The 21,355-nt window shown below is 43.2% G+C and overlaps 1 protein-coding gene across 1 annotated transcript in view; it reads left to right on the forward strand.

Annotated features, from left to right (window-relative positions):
- Positions 1-7,341: 7,341 nt before the first annotated feature.
- The window catches only part of st3gal3a (ST3 beta-galactoside alpha-2,3-sialyltransferase 3a), a gene marked incomplete at its 3' end in the record, with an annotated part of 59,530 nt that continues 45,516 nt past the window's right edge, over positions 7,342-21,355 (forward strand). The window contains exons 1-6 of the mRNA XM_079220712.1: positions 7,342-7,401; positions 8,800-8,927; positions 10,239-10,284; positions 10,439-10,531; positions 15,709-15,803; positions 17,150-17,213. Of these exons, the coding sequence (XP_079076838.1) occupies positions 8,816-8,927; positions 10,239-10,284; positions 10,439-10,531; positions 15,709-15,803; positions 17,150-17,213 (410 nt within the window). The 5' untranslated portion in view covers positions 7,342-7,401; positions 8,800-8,815. The remainder of the gene's footprint in view (positions 7,402-8,799; positions 8,928-10,238; positions 10,285-10,438; positions 10,532-15,708; positions 15,804-17,149; positions 17,214-21,355) is intronic.

The raw sequence follows: 21,355 nt of genomic DNA on the forward strand, positions 1-21,355 counted from the left end.
CCCCCCACACACACCCGTTGGCCTCCCTCCATGACCACACACTCACCCAGCACAGCAACACACACACACACACGGCCTCTCCGACACTTTGCTTCTGGAACTAACAAAACTGCCTTGTTTGGAGTTTCACCACAGCACACTTTGAGTTGAACCAGCTGTTTTTCTGTCCCTCTTTCTGTAGCCGTAGTCCTTTTGTTGACGGCAGTGTTGGAGTTCCAAGGTGTTCACATTACAGTACTTTGTGTGCCTTCACACGCATCGATACAGAATGAAGGAGTCAGCAGGGATCTCATCATTTCACCGGATGCGTGTTCGTCGTCACTGAGTTCAGGACTGGAGGTTCATTTTAATAAAGCTTCTTGTTTCATAAGACCTGCTGGTGCTTCAACACACGCATATCAACTCAAACACTTCCACTGACCGTCTTTGGGATTCCTCCTCCTGTGGTGTAACATAGCATCTCTGATCAGATGGATGGTTATTCAAACATGTATGCCCAGGTGTTCAAGCCTCTCACGTGCACTGGCCCAGCAGCGATCCAGAGGGGCCGACAGCAGATTTCCTCAAGACGTAAAGCCCAATGTCTGTCAGCCTCAGACAGCTGCGTGAAGCTGAAGTCCATGTTTTACACTGCCACCACTCAGCAGAGGGATCCTGCCTCAAGGTGGCACCCTTTCTCCAGCGTCTGCTAACTTCATCTACGGTCTGTAACCGTCAGCATCGGGTACTCTTGAGGAACTCTGGCCGTGTCCGTCCCTCATCACAGTATTGTGTCCGGTGGGCCACGGCCTCCTGACCATGAGCTAATGATGTGTGTGTCTGTCTGTCTGTCTGTCTACCTGTCTGTCATTGTTTACAAAGCGTCTCTCTGCATCCATATGGTCTTTGTCTACAAGCAAGTACTGTTGTTTATTGTATTCGTTTGAGATTTTCGCAGTATTTAACAGAATTTCTATGTTTTTTAACCCATTCTTTTTATATGATTTTATTTATTTATATTTATTTGAGGAGATTTCCTCAATGCCTTCTCAAGATATTGTATTGTATGTGTGTGTGTGTGTGTGTGTGTGTGTGCGTGCGATCGACTGTAGTTTTCAATATGGTAGGGCACATACGTCTTGATGTGACTGTGAATCTTCCAGCTTCATTCATTTGTTTTTTTTCTGACACAACTGAAAGGACTGTGAACACACACACACACACACACACACACACACACACACACACACACACACACACACACACACACACACACACACACACCATCCGGAAAAAAACACTGACTTTCACCTTAAAGGTCCAGATGACACTCAGTCTCAGTTCATCTTTGGCCAAATGAGCCTTTTTTTATTTGTGTGTGTGTGTGTGTGTGTGTGTGTGTGTGTGTGTGTGTGTGTGTGTGTGTGTGTGTGTGTGTGTGTGTGTGTGTATGTGTGTGTGTGTGTGTGTGGGGCTCACTCACTCTGACATACACCTGACTCCACATAGATAACATGTACATTGACACTGTACAGACTCTGTAAAAATACGTATATAAGGAAGCAAGAGAAGGAAAGCCCCGTATGTAATAGTGGACATTGCTGTGGAAGTCATTGTGACAGGGTGGGGGCTTTCATTTTTATTTCCATCCCCTCCCACAAGTCTTGTCAGTGTACATTTTTCTCACATTGAGTTTGAAAGTGTAATTTCCACCCATCTCCCAACAGTCTGTGGACGACACAGGTTTCCTCCCGATGCCGGTGCCACAGAGTGTTTTTAAGCCCCTAACTGTAATTGTACGTCTGATTCATACTCTAAAAAGAAGTGATTTGTCTGGAGGAATCTGCAGGAATTTGTTATGGTCTGGGTAAGCCATACATGTGCAGAGGAAGATGCCCTGGAATGAACTGCCCCAGGGAGGCTGAGCAGTGTGACCCCGATCACTCCACCAGCCCGGCGTGCCTCTCTCCAGACCTCCATGTGACACTACAGGTGCATGGCACAACATTCAGGGGTTGCATTTCCTCCACCCCTGGCGGGTTGCTGCCCAGGAGCTTTTTGGTTTACCTCTGCAGGGACATGGACGGGTCTGACCCTAGTTTTCAAACTCTGCCTCCTCCACTGAGGACCGGAGGTCGGTTCAGCAGTTCCTCTCTTTCAACTGCTTCCCAGTATCCTCAGTACAGCTCTCCTCCTGCTGATCGCAGCCTCCTATGCCCTGCTTTCTCTTTCTGGGCCGTCCAAAAGTCAGACCTTCCTTAAGACCAACCGAAAGCCCTTCTCCATAGTTTCCTTGAATTCCTTTCATACCGAGGTTTTTGCTTTGGCAACCTCTGCAGCCCTTCTGACCGCCCGGTATCTGTCTGCTGTTTCAGGGACCCCCGGCCAGCCGAGCCCGAAAGGCCTCGCTCTTCCTCTTGACAGCTGTCATCAATGGAGGCTTCATTGAGGGAGGGATCTGCAGCTGTGTGTCTTGGAACCGCCCAATGCTGGAATACGGTGTTTGTTATGGACAATCAATGACCAGCACAGAACAACAACAACAGAGCACCACTAGGGTTCAGATCAGGCCGTTACTCCCAATCTTCCCCGTCTAGGTTCCTCCCTCGTTGCTCACGTGAACGACGTTGAAGTGCGGTTCCCAGTCAGCGCCACCCAGAGGCTGCAAGGAGATCGGGTACTTGGAGCTGCTGCTCGGTGCATAATCACAACCAGCAGTCAAAGACTTTCCCTGCAGAAAACTCTTACACAGTAAGTATTCTCACCCTGAGCACCTCTGACCCCCTCCAGGAGGTTGGTTCCAGGCCCAGTGCTGTGCGGAGGTGAGAACGACTATATCTACTTGGTTCTGCTCCACCAGCTCTTGTTCCTTCCCAGCCAGAGTTGACCTTCCACAGCCATAGAGCCAGGTGACACCAGGGGTCAGCACACTTAGGTCTACGTTTCCCCCGGCTCTCAATGCCCCCAATGCCCGTCCCTGAGAGTGAGGGCCCACATGGGGACGGCTCCATAAAGATTTTTCGGGCTGTGCCCCGCCGAACCCCGTGTGTCAATGCCCGGCCATCAGAAGCTTGCCGGCAAGCTCCGCTTCCAGGTCTGGCTCCAGAAGGGGGCCTTGGTTTAGGGCTAGAACTCTTCCTGGCTGACTCATAAGGGTCTGGCTCCAGAAGGGGCCTTGGTTTAGGGCTAGAACTCATAAGGGTCTGGCTCCAGAAGGGGCCTTGGTTTAGGGCTAGAACTCTTCCTGGCTTACTCATAAGGGTCTGCCTCCAGAAGGGGCCATGGTTTAGGGCTAGAACTCATAAGGGTCTGCCTCCAGAAGGGGCCATGGTTTAGGGCTAGAACTCATAAAGGGTCTGGCTCCAGAAGGGGGCCTTGGTTTAGGGCTAGAACTCATAAGGGTCTGCCTCCAGAAGGGGCCATGGTTTAGGGCTAGAACTCATAAAGGGTCTGGCTCCAGAAGGGGGCCTTGGTTTAGGGCTAGAACTCATAAAGGGTCTGGCTCCAGAAGGGGGCCTTGGTTTAGGGCTAGAACTCATAAAGGGTCTGGCTCCAGAAGGGGGCCTTGGTTTAGGGCTAGAACTCATAAGAGTCTGGCCCTCCCGCTGAGGTCAACCACCTTCTATAATCCGACGAGCCGTCCTGTCCTCATAGTGGGGTTGCCAGGTTTAAACTGTCCTAACTACACACCATGCCGGTGACCCTGAGACGACCTCCCAACTCACGAGATCCAATGTGTGAAGCTTCCGTCCTCTATCAGAGACATTGAACCGGCCTGCAGCGGCCACCTCCTAGTGTTACATGTTAACGTGTTCACATCATGATCTGGTTAGAACTCATCTGCTCAGACAGACCAATGGTTCTGAGAGAAACATCCTGTTAGAAAACACAATCAACAGAACGAACCTGTCCCTCGTTTGACAACTGACTTCATGAGGTATGAATATGTCCATGTGTTTGAGTTCATTTCTCTGTAAAATCCCAGTGAATGATGAGCGTGGAGATCTTGTGACGGTGTGTTGAGTGTGCAAGTTGTGTCTTTGGTTTATGTAAGAGATGGTTGTAGATAGACCCAGCAAATCAACGGATTAGCATGCAGACATAGGGTCTTCACTCTTCAACTAAAACATGAGAATATAAAAGGAAAACAAACTGAATTTACAGAAAATAAGTGTTACAGTATTTAGCTTTAAAAATCCACTAAGAAGAAATGATTAAGCTCTTTCAATCCATTTTTCTGATTGTTTTTCTACTCGGTTCCTACTAATGATAATTTGGTAGTCGGTGTCGATGCTGTTCGTCTGCTGTAAAGAAAAGACAATGAAGAAGAGTGACTGAGCTCTTCACCTCAATGTCAACCCTCCATCTTTTCTCAGCTGTATCTTAATGTCCACTGTCACTCACACTGTCCGAGGGAAGACTGGAAGTTTAATAAAAGATTCAAATGTCAAACTAACGCCACATTCTTTTATTTTACAACTGAGCCAGTGAACAAACTCAATATTACATTTAATAAATAACATAGGCAGTGTGTCACAAAGCAAAGTAAAGTACTGCGTGCTCTACCAGGATGATGATGACTAAATGTCAATGAATGTCCACTCTCCTCCTCCATCTGAGTATAGCTCCATGTATTTAGCAATCTGTTCATGTTCGTTAGCTGTGCTTCAGAAAGGTAGAGCTGCCCATTACGTGGTTCGTAGTTACCACTCTATACTGTGGTTCATATTTTGATAACTTTTCCAGATAGCTATCTTAAGTTCATCTATTTTAAATGTGGGCTCTTGTTTCAGGTCTGGACTAGGATGCACTAAGTTATTCAATCTACTTGCAGATGATTATTATGAGGGACATTTCAGTTTCTATACATGTTTTTATTATCATTATCAGTCTATTATATCCGCTGCTGTCGTTATTAAGTTGGCAAGACAATGAGGAACACGTTTTGTTATTGTAAAAGTCATAATTAGCGTTACTAAATCTACGTCTAAATATTACTCAGGTAGAGGTATTTATTTTCACATAATTATAAATATCATGGTGCTGTGTTCGCTGCTGACCTTTTTACTGAGCTTCTCTATTACAACACGAAAGAGGTTGTAAGCGACTGTTTACTTTATATATAGTTGTTTGTTCATGTCTTTTTCTGTTTTCGCTCTAGATGCCACGGGGTTAAGAGACACTCTAAAACGTAAGGCCTTGTTTCTCTTTGCTAAACAGATAAAAACTGATTTAGAAATTAAAATATGCTTAAATTCAGCGGGAAACACAAACACGGTTGTAAACGTATGTGTAACACGTCAAACACGTGATCAGAGAGGAGAAACGTTTCTGATCGGTAGTTAGTAGTGTTAGCAACTTTGAGGAGACGGGGTTGGTCAGCCTGTAGTGGTTAAATATAGCACTGCTTATGTTGCAACAGGTTTTAAAAGTTACAGAGAGAAATGGTTTGTGTCTAATGAACAAGTACTTCTGACGTTAGCAAGAAGGGATTTGAAGGCTCAAGGCAAAGAGAAGACAATGGGCCTCTGTCCTGAGACGCCTGCTACCTAGCAGAGCTAACAGCGCTAGCTGAATCCAGAGGAATCCAGGAAGAGGAGTTTATTCCAGAATCACATCCTCTCTGAGCCAGAAGACTTCTGAAGACACATTACAATTAACTGAGCCACAAAGTAGTTATAGATGACATGTTTGGAATAAAGGCAGCGTCTGTTAGATCAAGGCAGGAATGGTTGGAGCCGAATGCTCTAAACTAGAAAGTCACAGTTGAATATTGAGGAGACTGTTACTGATGATAAACATGATATTTCAAAGTTCTGTTATAAGCATTATTTACTTTATGCAGAGTTCAATAGGGACGCATGGTCATCTTTCTAAGTATTGTGAATGTGTGAACTCAGTTAGCAAGGAGCGTTCATGTGTTCACCGATCACCTAGAGGAAGAGTTCATGTGTTCACCGATCACTTTAGAGGAAGCGTTCATGTGTTCACTGATCACCTAGAGGAAGCGTTCATGTGTTCACTGATCACCTAGAGGAAGCGTTCATGTGTTCACTGATCACCTAGAGGAAGAGTTCATGTGTTCACCGATCACTTTAGAGAAAGAGTTCATGTGTTCACCGATCACCTAGAGGAAGCGTTCATGTGTTCACCGATCACCTAGAGGAAGCGTTCATGTGTTCACCGATCACCTAGAGGAAGCGTTCATGTGTTCACCGATCACCTAGAGGAAGAGTTCATGTGTTCACCGATCACTTTAGAGGAAGAGTTCATGTGTTCACCGATCACCTAGAGGAAGAGTTCATGTGTTCACCGATCACCTAGAGGAAGCGTTCATGTGTTCACAGTGAGCCATTGGTCTGATCCCTGAACCCCAACAAGATTTGCTCATTCTTGACAATTGGAGGCCGATAGTTACTCAATAATGATTATAAATCGTTTGCTATTGGGTTTGGAGAAAACCTTCTACATGGAATCGCTCTGTGAACTGAAGACGTCTAGAAAGAGGATCACGTCCAGCTCGTCCGCTTCCTGCTCCTCATTGTGAAGTCTTTCATATAAAGTCATTTAAAGGGATCTCTATCGCTGCGTCGCTGCGTCAGTTAGCGGGTCTGTGTTGTTGCGTCATAGCGGGTCTGTGTTGTTGCGTCATAGCGGGTCTGTGTTGTTGCGTCATAGCGGGTCTGTGTTGTTGCGTCATAGCGGGTCTGTGTTGTTGCGTCAGTTAGCGGGTCTGTGTCGCTGCGTCATAGCGGGTCTGTGTCGCTGCGTCATAGCGGGTCTGTGTTGTTGCGTCATAGCGGGTCTGTGTCGCTGCGTCATAGCGGGTCTGTGTCGCTGCGTCATAGCGGGTCTGTGTTGTTGCGTCATAGCGGGTCTGTGTTGTTGCGTCATAGCGGGTCTGTGTTGTTGCGTCATAGCGGGTCTGTGTTGTTGCGTCATAGCGGGTCTGTGTCGCTGCGTCATAGCGGGTCTGTGTTGTTGCGTCATAGCGGGTCTGTGTTGTTGCGTCATAGCGGGTCTGTGTTGTTGCGTCATAGCGGGTCTGTGTTGTTGCGTCATAGCGGGTCTGTGTCGCTGCGTCATAGCGGGTCTGTGTCGCTGCGTCATAGCGGGTCTGTGTCGCTGCGTCATAGCGGGTCTGTGTCGCTGCGTCAGTAATAACGTGTCGGTGTCGCTGAAGTTTGTCGTGACGCCTCCCCGTTCGGATGGAGCGCGTGCCAGTGGCTGCCCGGCGCGTGCCCCCCACTGACAGCCCGCAGCCGGCCGGACGGAGGCTCCAGCCGCTGGGTCGCGTGTGGACAGACGCCGTGAGCACCGATGCTTCCACGTCACGCTCGTGCCCGCGCTGCCCGCTGCTGTCGGTAGCAACGCGGCGGCAGGAGGCTCGAGGTCAACCTGAACGTTAACGGTATCCGTCCGGTAAGAGTCCGTGAATGGCTGCTCGCTAGCGGAGCGGCTAGTGGGACTATGGCTGCTCGGTAGCCCGTTATGACGCTCCCTGTCCCCCTGACATGTCGGCATATCATGGCGTGTTTATTTCATCTCCCACCGCCGGTGGTTACCGGAGCTACCGCTGCCATTACTGCGGGACGTCTCCCCGCTAACGTAGCCGCTAGCGGGGAGACGTCCCATCGTCACGGGGACCGTTCTAACGGCGCGTGCACTGTCGGTGGGGTTCCGACAGGGAAACCCCGTGGGTTTCCATCGGTTAACGTCGTTAACTGACCTCAGGTCAGTGGTTACGCTCGTTACTGACTACTACTGCTCCATCGGTTAACGTGGTTAACTGACCTGAGGTCAGTGGTTACGCTCGTTACTGACTACTGCTGCTCCATCGGTGGAGGTCGTTAACTGACCTGAAGTCAGTCGTACTCTGCTGCCGATGGAGCGGCAGTGGAGGCAGTAACGAGCGTAAGTGGTTACGCTCGTTACTGCCTCCACTGCCGTTAACTGACCTGGGGTCAGTGGTTAAGCTCGTTACTGACTGACTCCACTGGTGTCTGTATTTGTCAATTTGTCACATGTTGCATCTCAAGTAGAGTATTATAATAATAATAATAATAATAATAATAATAATAATAATAATACAGTTGACAGAACACTGCGTGATCCGGATAGTAAACAATGGTTAATAACTGGTGAAACAGTTTGGTAAACATTTTAAATCAACTAATGAATATAAATTATAATACGATTGCTAATAAATCACTATAATGTATAATATGATTACATTTCATTTGTATTTCTTTATTTCTTTTTGGTGCAGATGGAGTATGAAAAGTAATAAACAGGGTCTACTCCATGGTGTGTACACTCAACACACGTGTGCGTGGTGCAACATGTACACATGAGCTACATGACCGTGTTAGGAGCCTAACGATCCGTACACAATGCAGGCGCTGCCTCCAGGCGGCTCCTTGTTTTGTCACCAACTTTCTAATTCATTTTCCATGCCATCCTCATGAAATGGCTCGCGCACAGACATTAAGGTTAATTAAATGCACGTGGCGTATCACAATTGTCCTCTAAGCTCCATTGACTAACAGACAGTAGGCGGGGCTCTCCAGCTGTTCCCATCAAAGAAGAGCAGAGCCATTGTTCAGCAACACAGCGTCCGGCAGCTGTCAACCTGTGCAGCCCGAAGGCTTTGATTGGTTGTTCAGAGGCGCTCACGCTGACTAGACCAGGGCCCGTCCTGACGGAGCCTCTACAGATGAAGTCCTCCGCAGGACAACGGATGACTTTGTGTACATAGACTGGAGCAGAGGCTCAGGCGTTGTTGTCAGGAAGGACTAACCCGGTTATTTCCTCCGCTAGCAGGCGCTGGCTGGAGATGAGGATGAAGCCCAGCCGCCAGCTCTTCCTGGGCCTGAGCTCCATGCTGGCCCTGGGCTTCCTCTACTACTCGGGCAGGATCAGCGTCCCCGGCTGGGCCCTCGACTCCGGTGAGTTCTCCTCTGATACGACCGTGTCGGGCCGTAGGACCGTAGCTCATTCATGTCATTGATCGGTAGCAGCTGCAGTGATCTGATCTTCTCTCTCCTCCACAAGCCGCTGTGACTCAAACATGAACCTCTCTGAGCAGAGGACGTTTCTGTTCACTCGAGTAACGAGCCCAAAGACACATCGAGGGAAAGGAGCATAGAACAAACCTAAATACCAGAATGTCACGATTTATATCGGTACCGGCAAATACACATGATCTTATTAGAACCAGACTCTGAACAAGAGACCAGGATCATGTGGTCTGTCGCCTAGTGAACGCATTACATGGAGAACCTGGAATTCTAAAATGGTTAAACAATTGTTCAATAAAGTCCCAAAAGTTTAGTAAAAGTCATGTAAATGTGTTGTATTCATGTGTTCATGTAAATGTGTTGTATTCATGTGTTCATGTAAATGTGTTATATTCATGTGTTCATGACGTTCATTTACGCTGACTTTAAAATCATGAATATGCTTTTAAAAGAAAGACTCAAAATATAAGCAGGCATACATACAGGCATCTATATAAATGTTTATTCTTTTAATCAAACTAACTGAAGCAGTGGCTATCTGATGTGAAAGGTGCCATACGTTACTGAGTCTCATGAGTTTCCCTTATTACCGTGCAGACACTGATGTAAACGTCCACGAGTATAAATGGCCCACTACCCAGTGCGACACATAAAGAAGTGAACTCTGGTTACAGTTGAAGTTCTCAAACAGGAACTTAACAGCACTGAAGGTCCTGTTTCTGCTGCGCTCCAGTCGTTAAGCTAGCGACCTCAGTGACGTGGAAGCTGCTCTGAGGGCTCCTTGTGGCATCCATACAGACGCTCAGTGGAACTGCAGCGTGACAATTCTATTTACAAATACATGTTTACATGAAAAGACTTGACACTGTTGGTAGTAGCCTTGTAATAACACACATATATGTTGGCTTGGCCTCCGTTGCACATTGTGCGTAGAGTTGGCTGAAGGGATTAAACCAATGAGTTGCTGTAGTTGAGTGCAAGTGGACAACAGACCCTCCGACAGGAAGTCTGCACTGCTGATCCGTCCTCTGCCGGTGACCACCAGTATGGAGGAAAAGCTCTTGTCCCTGTTGATTACTGTCCATAAACTCTGATGTGACAGCAGCATAAAGACAGCCCTCTCTGAAACCACTGCCACTCTGTGTTGCCTCTGAACATGATTCCTTAACAGAAACCGCTTCACTTCCTCCTATTTAAATAACCGTGATATTCTAAATCATTATTCTTCTCTTTGTCCAGTGTATGACCAACAAGGGTTCCTTCTGAAGCTAGATGGTGTTAGTCTGTAAGTATTCATTTGACTCTTTAATACTGTAATAACACCTCGAGGTGCCAGCACTCTTGAATGGTCCCTGCTGTTGTTGACATTGCTGTGTAACACATGTATGTGTATGTATAGTTTGTGTGTGAATATTTGACCATCGCCTCCATGTCCACAGGCCGCTGGAGCTGATCTACAAGTACGGCAATCTAAGCGAGGGAGCCTGCAGGCCTGGCTTTGCAGCTGCCAAGATGACAGCCATTTATCCAAAGTAAGAAATGCACACAATGGAAAAGATCTTTCTAGATGTGAAACACTGTTAGACGTGATCAGCACCCACTGGTCCAGCAGGGGTTCTCCTCGACAAGTTGTTGATGTGGACCTCATGCATTGTCCGTTAATGGCGCAGCATCCCGTCATGCGTGTGTTTATGTAAACGATATCAGACACACTGAAGGCCCAGGTAGAACATGCACGGCCCGCCGCTGTTCAAATGCAGGTCATGGATATTGAGTTTTTGGCGAGGGACTTGAATAAATCCAGTTGTTTTGAGGAGATGTTTTCACAGCAATATAAAATCAATAATAGACATGGAATTATGACCCGTTTAACTTCCTAACTTCCTGCTATTATAATTCACCTCCTGCATGCCTAAACACTGGCCTACATCAAGCACTCTGCTATTTTGAGCCCAGAGTGGTACGGTAGAGTAAAGATCCCATTTCCACCTCTGCATTATTAAAGGCTGACGAAGTCCCCACCCGTGAGGCTCTTCGCCTGCACATGTTTTCAGCACGGTGTGTAAAATGAGTGGAAGACGCAGTGGTCTGACTGGGCATGTGTGGGCAGATCTATTTTGGTCCTCTTCTGCTCTGCTGTCGTCCCAGTGCGTGAGAAAACCTTCTGTCCGGTTCGCTTCCCCACATAGTCGCTGAGCAGCGGAGACACGCAATCCTGCAACCCAGCGGGGCTCAGACGGCGGTTTTAAAAAGTGTCCAGATTGTAACATGTACAATAACACAGGAGGGTTTTCCTCAGGAGGGCGGAGCGGTGGAGCGCACAGGGCATCCTTGACCCATTTAGTCTGCTGTCTTTGCTCAGCTGGTTCCTCTGTGGCTCGTTCTGACGGAGAGCTGCCGCCAATACACAGAAAACACAAATACAGAAACACAACCAAACACAGAAACACAAATACAGAAACACAAATACAGAAACACAACCAAACACAGAAACACAAACACAGAAACACAACCAAACACAGAAAACACAAATACAGAAACACAAATAAAGAAACACAACCAAACACAGAAACACAAACGCAACCAAACACAGAAAACACAAATACAGAAACACAACCAAACACAGAAACACAAATACAGAAACACAACCAAACACAGAAACACAAATACAGAAACACAAATACAGAAACACAACCAAACACAGAAACACAAACATAGAAACACAACCAAACACAGAAAACACAAATACAGAAACACAACCAAACACAGAAACACAAACATAGAAACACAACCAAACACAGAAAACACAAATACAGAAACACAACCAAACACAGAAACACAAACATAGAAACACAACCAAACACAGAAAACACAAATACAGAAACACAACCAAACACAGAAACACAAATACAGAAACACAACCAAACACAAAAACACAACCAAACACAAAAACACAACCAAACACAGAAAACACAAATACAGAAACACAAACACAGAAACACAACCAAATACAGGAACACAAACACAGAAACACAAATACAGAATACACAAATACAGAAACACAAACACAGAAACACAACCAAACACAGAAACACAACCAAACACAGAAAACACAAATAAAGAAACACAACCAAACACAGAAACACAACCAAACACAGAAACACAAATACAGAAACACAACCAAACACAGAAACACAAATACAGAAACACAACCAAACACAAAAACACAACCAAACACAGAAACACAAACACAGAAACACAACCAAACACAGAAACACAAACACAGAAACACAACCAAACACAGAAACGCAAACACAGAAACACAACCAAACACAGAAAACACAAATACAGAAACACAACCAAACACAGAAACACAAATACAGAAACACAACCAAACACAGAAACGCAAACACAGAAACACAACCAAACACAGAAAACACAAATACAGAAACACAACCAAACACAGAAACACTAATACAGAAACACAACCAAATACAGAAACACAACCAAACACAGAAACACAAACACAGAAACACAACCAAACACAAATACAGAAACACAACCAAACACAGAAACACAAATACAGAAACACAACCAAACACAGAAACACAAACACAGAAACATAACCAAACACAGAAACACAAATACAGAAACACAACCAAACGCAAACACAGAAACACAAATACGGAAAACACAGAAACACAAATACAGAAACACAACCAAACACAGAAACACAACCAAATACAGAAACACAAACACAATCAAACACAGAAACACAACCAAATACAGAAACACAAACACAGAAACCCAAACACAGAAACACAACCAAACACAGAAAACACAAATACAGAAAAACAACCAAACACAGAAAACACAAATGCAGAAACACAAATACAGAAACACAACCAAACACAGAAACACAACCAAACACAGAAACACAACCAAACACAGAAACACAAACGCAACCAAACACAGAAAACACAAATACAGAAACACAACCAAACACAGAAACACAAATACAGAAACACAACCAAACACAGAAACACAAACACAGAAACACAACCAAACACAGAAAACACAAATACAGAAACACAACCAAATACAGAAACACAACCAAACACAGAAACACAAACACAGAAACACAACCAAACACAGAAAACACAAATACAGAAACACAACCAAACACAGAAAACACAAATACAGAAACACAACCAAACACAGGAAACACAAATACAGAAACACAACCAAACTATGCAAATCTATGATTGAGGGATTGCCTCCACACAGCTCTCAACATGGAGATGGTTGAGCCGGCGACTAGCAGCTAATGGTGCTAGCAGTGGACGGCTAAGTAAGCAAAGCACAGAGAAGCTCAGATCGACTCAGATCGACACTCAGAGGGAAATGTAAAGATATTTCAAATATAGCACTGTGGAACAGTTTCAGTGTGTTACAATGTCATTGGAGGTGATTGTCCCTTTAATGTTGCTATGGGAACAATTATTGACATTAAAATATCTTACATTTGACATTGTCGTAGTAAGGGTCATTCTGAAGAGGACTCATTTTATTAGGAATGTTTTAGTGTAATTGACTCCATTGAAAAGGTTTGCAACCCTCTGAAGAAAAGCAAGTATTTATTAAATGTCTGCGTGTTTAAAAACAAGGCCGTTGCTGCGTAGCTCGCTGTGGTCAGTCCGGGAACCTGGCAGTCTCATGTCTCACTGTGTCTCACTGTGCCGTGAGAGAAACACTCTAAACTTTCTTATTTTAACTCTTTACAACCAAAATGCTCGAGGTTAACAATTTGACGACATTTAGTTGATTCAGTGTAATAAGCTCATCAGCTGGTACCAGAAGTGCTCATAACCAGCAGTGGGAAGTAGACCTCCACCTGTGGAAATGTTGTCATTCACACAAACCTCCATTTGAGCAACACTTGATTTTCTAAATACATATTTTTAATAAACGCCTATAGTCATAGTTATGTGTTTAAGACAGTTTAGTGTTTCCATTCTTTTCACCTGGAGCAATTTCAAATCACAAACAGGTGTTGGTGTTTGTGTAGCTGTTCAATGTATTTTGTGATTTGGAGGAATGAAGTCCGTTCTTCCTGATTCATGGGGACGAACCAACCTAAACCGCCTTCATAGCAACGTTCAAGCTGTGGAAATGCATTGAAATACACCGTCAGACACCTGAACACATTACTTATTTTTTCTTTCTTTTAATTGTAGTATTGTTGTCATTGGGCTGCTGCACCCAGCGGTATCCTATCTCATGTTATTTAAATGTATCCTACCATATCATGGTATTGAGACAGAAAGGAAAGCTGCATAATTAGCAGCTGATTCCTTCCCTGTGTCAAAGTGTTTTCAGGTTGTTTCCAGCGTCGGCTGATTAGCAGCTGTTTCGTGTTACCATACCGAGCTCATTCGCAGTTCATTTCGTGATGTTACCCATGAAGGAAGCGAGCTGCTAGAGCTGCCGGGTTAAAGAAACAGTTCCTTCTGTTTCACTTCCCTCACAGCATAGGTGGATGCGCATGTGGCCATTCGGATGCTTCATTAGTCAAAATTAGACTCTGATTATTTTAGTTTGTACAACCTTCAAAGCAAGACGGTTAACTGTTTTTGATGAGTTTAAGTTTCTGTCACTTATTGGGGAGACTTTCTCCCTAAAATGTTTGTTTTTAGTTTATTTCTTTTTATTAGTTACTGATCTTTTCCAGTTTTTTGCTGCTATGTTTCATGTCACTTCGATTGTAAATCTAAACATTTTGTCCCATGAGATGAAGAAGTCTGAGGACACTCAGGACGTCGTGGTCAATTTATTTTCTGTGTTTGTTTTGGGACTTCTCACCCGGGGATGTAGACGTCCGTACAGTCCGTACAGTACATGCATGTCCAGTTGTGCTTAACACGAAGCTCAGCTGTGAACGCCTGACCCCCCAAAGTGGAGACAGATGTACAGACTCAATAGAGCATAGCATGTTTAATGCTGTGCAGCCACAAACTCACAGAATACTTAACTGTGTAATTCTTCTTTTACATGCAATGTTGAGCACACGTCATTAGAGATGTAACCAGCCAGTTGGACATGTTCATGACTCAATCATCATCCGATTATATCTTATTACTATTTACATTACTACTTCCTTATATATAGATATATCACTGTGTCTCTCCGCAGTCACTTCCTTTCACTGGTTGCAAAAAAGTTGGCGAAGGCCAAATTATTAAGCTTCAAAACCGCACTCCACAAACCAATGGGTGACGTCACAGCTGTGTTCTCTTCTTGTATCCAGTCTGTGGTTTTAATGGTCTCCCACCATCACCATCACCATCAGGTGAACGTTTCCCTTTACACTGTTCCTCTGCTGCCACACAGACAGAATGGGTTTTATTCTGGCAGCAGTCAGGCGCCTCCGGTGCTGGTGCGCAGTCCCCGGACTACACTGGTGGTCGGAAACAGGCAAGCAATGTCCTCCCTTTAAGTCTGATGGGCCATGTCGCCCCTTCCAGTTACTGAGCTGTGAGTTTGTTTTGGTGAAGGTGAATTCAGAAGGACTGTGGATGAGCTGGAAGCACCATGCCTGAATTCTCTTCAGCATTCGGCCTCGGATCGGAGCCGTACGGGTCTTGGACAGATACCATATCCACGATTCCACTTCTTCTTTCTTACTTGTTGTTTTCTTTTGTATCAACAGGTTCTCCAAACTGGCACCCATGTTCCTCGACCCAAACTACAAACGGTTCTCCAAGATCGGTGACTACTCCCCCCCGTTTGGTGTCAAATCACAAGGTATGATTACACTTTCTTGTCTAGCAGTTCATTCACACAACTCGATGCTGATGTCTCACCAGTGAAGACTGGATGGTTCTCACCACTAGCTGGGAAGATACTCTAGCACTGTCAAGGCCTCAGTATGCCTCAAACCAGTTTGTACAACGTGTCGTCCGACCTTGTGTGAGGAAGTGTGTGTCCTGAAGGGAATACAGTATTTTCCCTGCCGCATCCCAACGCCTTCTGAACTCTCCAACAATCCACAAGAGGACCAAACACCGGCGCACACAAGCCCTTTCCTGCTCAATGTGTGTGTCATGTTGCCAACTTCCACTCGTAGAAATACAGAATGTCGGTGGATACATATGAGTGGGTTGTTTTGTTGAAGCATGCTTTGTTTAGGCCCAACAGTAACCTTGTGGTGGTGGTGGGTGCTTTAAAGGGATGCCTTTCACCTTTCACCCCTCATCAATAATCTTTCTTTAGATTCGCCACTGGTCCACTCTATCCTCTGAATACCCAAAAACTGTGATGCCATGATGTGTGCCAAAAGTTTCTTCTCAACTTGGCCGTCCAGTTGTTTGCTGATATTGCCATACTTTCTTGACTGCAGCCTCTTCTTAAGGCTTCTGAGTGTGTCCTCAACGCATCACTTGCTGCACCCTCCACTAGTGATCAGCAAGGACTCACGTTAATGCCACGCGTCAGTGAGCTGAGCCGGCTGCAGGTCGTACAGTTAGAGAGTGATATACATACAATATTGTGCATTTCATTGGACAGCTAAAAAGTAGACTTGATGCAAAATTGGATGACACTAGCTTACATAAGCATATGTCATATTGTGTTACACAGGAAGAAAAGATGATTGGATGTTGGTATACATTTTGATGTTTGAGTGGCACGAGGTTTAACCTCCTGTTGTCAAACCTTTGGCGGAGCCAGGCTAGCTTCCACGCTTTATGCTAACTAGGCTAACTTTGCTCCGTGCTTTATACAAAGACATTTGGTATCAATCTTCTCACCTGTCTCTCAGAAAAGAAGTTTTGAAATGATTTATTGTGATTGAACCTCTTGAGCAGCAACAACATGAGTCTGTGTTCTGGAGGAACTCCAGGAGCAGGCCTAAGAATCAAAATGACGTTCAGGACTCTCACCTCTGTCCTCCTAGTAACAAGCATTATTGGCTCCCACCAGTAACACTTGTATAACATTATGACAGGAGGTCGTGGCTCCCAGCCGCCTCATCTATCACAGCTCGTGTAGTTGTGATAGATGAGGGCATCGTAGCTGGATGGAGTGTGGAGTAGGATAATTATTTCTGTTTCTTTGTCATCTCACTTGTTTTCTCTCTTTTCAACCTGCAGAGAAGATCATAGATATTCTCCTGTCCGCTACTAAGAGCTATGGCCTTGGTGAAGAACTCGACAGGTGAGTCATGCTCTGGTCCACGCAGGTCAGCCATCACACACACACACACACACACACACACAGTCCATTGGTAATTCTCTGCTCTCGTACGCCACGCTTTATTCACCAAAGGTGTTTGTGTTCATGAACTCTGTGCGTTTCTAATCTCTTTAGTCCGCCAATGAGTCCCATGAATGGGAAGGTAGAGCATCTTCAGCTTCTGCGTTGTGTTCTCCAAGATAAGAATTACAAAGCAATTTTTCATTTCATCTCGACTTGAAGTCACCCGTAAAAGTATAGAAACTAGGGGTGGGGGAAAAAATCGTGATGTTCCGACGTTTCTGGGATTTCCACAACAAGTAGAAAGTAGAAAGAGTGGTTATTTCCATGATGGATGGCGGATATGATAACTATATCTCACGGAGATAAGCCCCGCCCCCGGTCCGACGCGACTATTTAGACTGTAATAATGACGCGACTACGTGTAGACTGTAATGCAAACAGTTTGTGACTTAAGTATCGCGATAATATCGTAACGTGACTTAAGTATCGTGATAATACCGTAACGTGACTTAAGTATCGTGATAATACCGTAACGTGACTTAAGTATCGTGATAATATTGTATCGTGACTTAAGTATCGTGATAATATCGTAACGTGACTTAAGTATCGTGATAATAACGTGACTTAAGTATCGTGATAATATCGTATCGTGACTTAAGTATCGTGATAATACCGTAACGTGACTTAAGTATCGTGATAATAACGTGGCTTAAGTATCGTGATAATACCGTAACGTGACTTAGGTATCGTGATAATAACGTGACTTAAGTATCGTGATAATACCGTAACGTGACTTAGGTATCGTGATAATAACGTGACTTAAGTATCGTGATAATACCGTAACGTGACTTAAGTATCGTGATAATAACGTGACTTAAGTATCGTGATAATACCGTAACGTGACTTAAGTATCGTGATAATACCGTAACGTGACTTAAGTATCCTGATAATATCGTATCGTGACTTAAGTATCCTCATAATATCGTATCGTGACTTAAGTATCGTGATAATACCATAACGTAACTTAAGTATCGTGGTAATATCGTAACGTGACTTAAGTATCGTGATTATTATCGTATCGTGACTTAAGTATCGTGGTAATATCGTATCGTGACTTAAGTATCGTGATAATACCGTAACGTGACTTAAGTATCCTGATAATATCGTATCGGGACTTAAGTATCGTGATAATATCGTAACGTAACTTAAGTATCGTGATAATATCGTAATGTGACTTAAGTATCGTGATAATATCGTAACGTGACTTAAGTATCGTGATAATATCGTAATGTGACTTAAGTGTCCTGATAATACCGTAATGTGACTTAAGTATCGTGATAATATCGTAATGTGACTTAAGTATCGTGATAATATCGTAACGCGACTTAAGTATCGTGATAATATCGTAACGTGACTTAAGTATCGTGATAATATCGTAACGTGACCTAAGTATCGTGATAATACCGTAACGTGACTTAAGTATCGTGATAATATCGTAACGTGACTTAAGTATCGTGATAATATTTTATCGTGACTTAAGTATCGTGATAATACCGTAACGTGACTTAAGTATCGTGATAATATCGTAATGTGACTTAAGTATCGTGATAATATTGTATCGTGACTTAAGTATCGTGATAATATCGTAACGTGACTTAAGTATCGTGATAATAACGTGACTTAAGTATCGTGATAATATCGTATCGTGACTTAAGTATCGTGATAATACCGTAACGTGACTTAAGTATCGTGATAATAACGTGACTTAAGTATCGTGATAATACCGTAACGTGACTTAGGTATCGTGATAATAACGTGACTTAAGTATCGTGATAATACCGTAACGTGACTTAGGTATCGTGATAATAACGTGACTTAAGTATTGTGATAATACCGTAACGTGACTTAAGTATCGTGATAATAACGTGACTTAAGTATCGTGATAATACCGTAACGTGACTTAAGTATCGTGATAATACCGTAACGTGACTTAAGTATCCTGATAATATCGTATCGTGACTTAAGTATCCTCATAATATCGTATCGTGACTTAAGTATCGTGGTAATATCGTAACGTGACTTAAGTATCGTGATAATACCATAACGTAACTTAAGTATCGTGGTAATATCGTAACGTGACTTAAGTATCGTGATTATTATCGTATCGTGACTTAAGTATCGTGATAATACCGTAACGTGACTTAAGTATCCTGATAATATCGTATCGTGACTTAAGTATCGTGATAATATCGTAACGTAACTTAAGTATCGTGATAATATCGTAATGTGACTTAAGTATCGTGATAATATCGTAACGTGACTTAAGTATCGTGATAATATCGTAATGTGACTTAAGTGTCCTGATAATACCGTAATGTGACTTAAGTATCGTGATAATATCGTAATGTGACTTAAGTATCGTGATAATATCGTAACGCGACTTAAGTATCGTGATAATATCGTAACGTGACTTAAGTATCGTGATAATATCGTAATGTGACTTAAGTGTCCTGATAATACCGTAATGTGACTTAAGTATCGTGATAATATCGTAATGTGACTTAAGTATCGTGATAATATCGTAACGCGACTTAAGTATCGTGATAATATCGTAACGTGACTTAAGTATCGTGATAATATCGTAACGTGACTTAAGTATCGTGATAATACCGTAACGTGACTTAAGTATCGTGATAATATCGTAACGTGACTTAAGTATCGTGATAATATTTTATCGTGACTTAAGTATCGTGATAATACCGTAACGTGACTTAAGTATCGTGATAATATCGTAATGTGACTTAAGTATCGTGATAATATTGTATCGTGACTTAAGTATCGTGATAATATCGTAACGTGACTTAAGTATCGTGATAATAACGTGACTTAAGTATCGTGATAATATCGTATCGTGACTTAAGTATCGTGATAATACCGTAACGTGACTTAAGTATCGTGATAATAACGTGACTTAAGTATCGTGATAATACCGTAACGTGACTTAGGTATCGTGATAATAACGTGACTTAAGTATCGTGATAATACCGTAACGTGACTTAAGTATCCTGATAATATCGTATCGTGACTTAAGTATCGTGATAATATCGTAACGTAACTTAAGTATCGTGATAATATCGTAATGTGACTTAAGTATCGTGATAATATCGTAACGTGACTTAAGTATCGTGATAATATCGTAATGTGACTTAAGTGTCCTGATAATACCGTAATGTGACTTAAGTATCGTGATAATATCGTAATGTGACTTAAGTATCGTGATAATATCGTAACGCGACTTAAGTATCGTGATAATATCGTAACGTGACTTAAGTATCGTGATAATACCGTAACGTGACTTAAGTATCGTGATAATATCGTAACGTGACTTAAGTATCGTGATAATATTTTATCGTGACTTAAGTATCGTGATAATACCGTAACGTGACTTAAGTATCGTGATAATATCGTAATGTGACTTAAGTATCGTGATAATATTGTATCGTGACTTAAGTATCGTGATAATATCGTAACGTGACTTAAGTATCGTGATAATAACGTGACTTAAGTATCGTGATAATATCGTATCGTGACTTAAGTATCGTGATAATACCGTAACGTGACTTAAGTATCGTGATTATTATCGTATCGTGACTTAAGTATCGTGGTAATATCGTAACGTAACTTAAGTATCGTGATAATATCGTAATGTGACTTAAGTATCGTGATAATATCGTAATGTGACTTAAGTGTCCTGATAATACCGTAATGTGACTTAAGTATCGTGATAATATCGTAATGTGACTTAAGTATCGTGATAATATCGTAACGCGACTTAAGTATCGTGATAATATCGTAACGTGACTTAAGTATCGTGATAATATCGTAACGTGACTTAAGTATCGTGATAATACCGTAACGTGACTTAAGTATCCTGATAATATCGTATCGTGACTTAAGTATCGTGATAATATCGTAACGTGACTTAAGTATCGTGATAATATCGTAATGTGACTTAAGTATCGTGATAATATTGTAACGCGACTTAAGTATCGTGATAATATCGTAATGTGACTTAAGTATCGTGATAATATTGTAACGTG

This window comes from Taurulus bubalis (genome assembly GCF_910589615.1).
Source record: "Taurulus bubalis genome assembly, chromosome: 7".
NCBI classification, from domain to species: Eukaryota; Metazoa; Chordata; class Actinopteri; order Perciformes; family Cottidae; genus Taurulus; species Taurulus bubalis.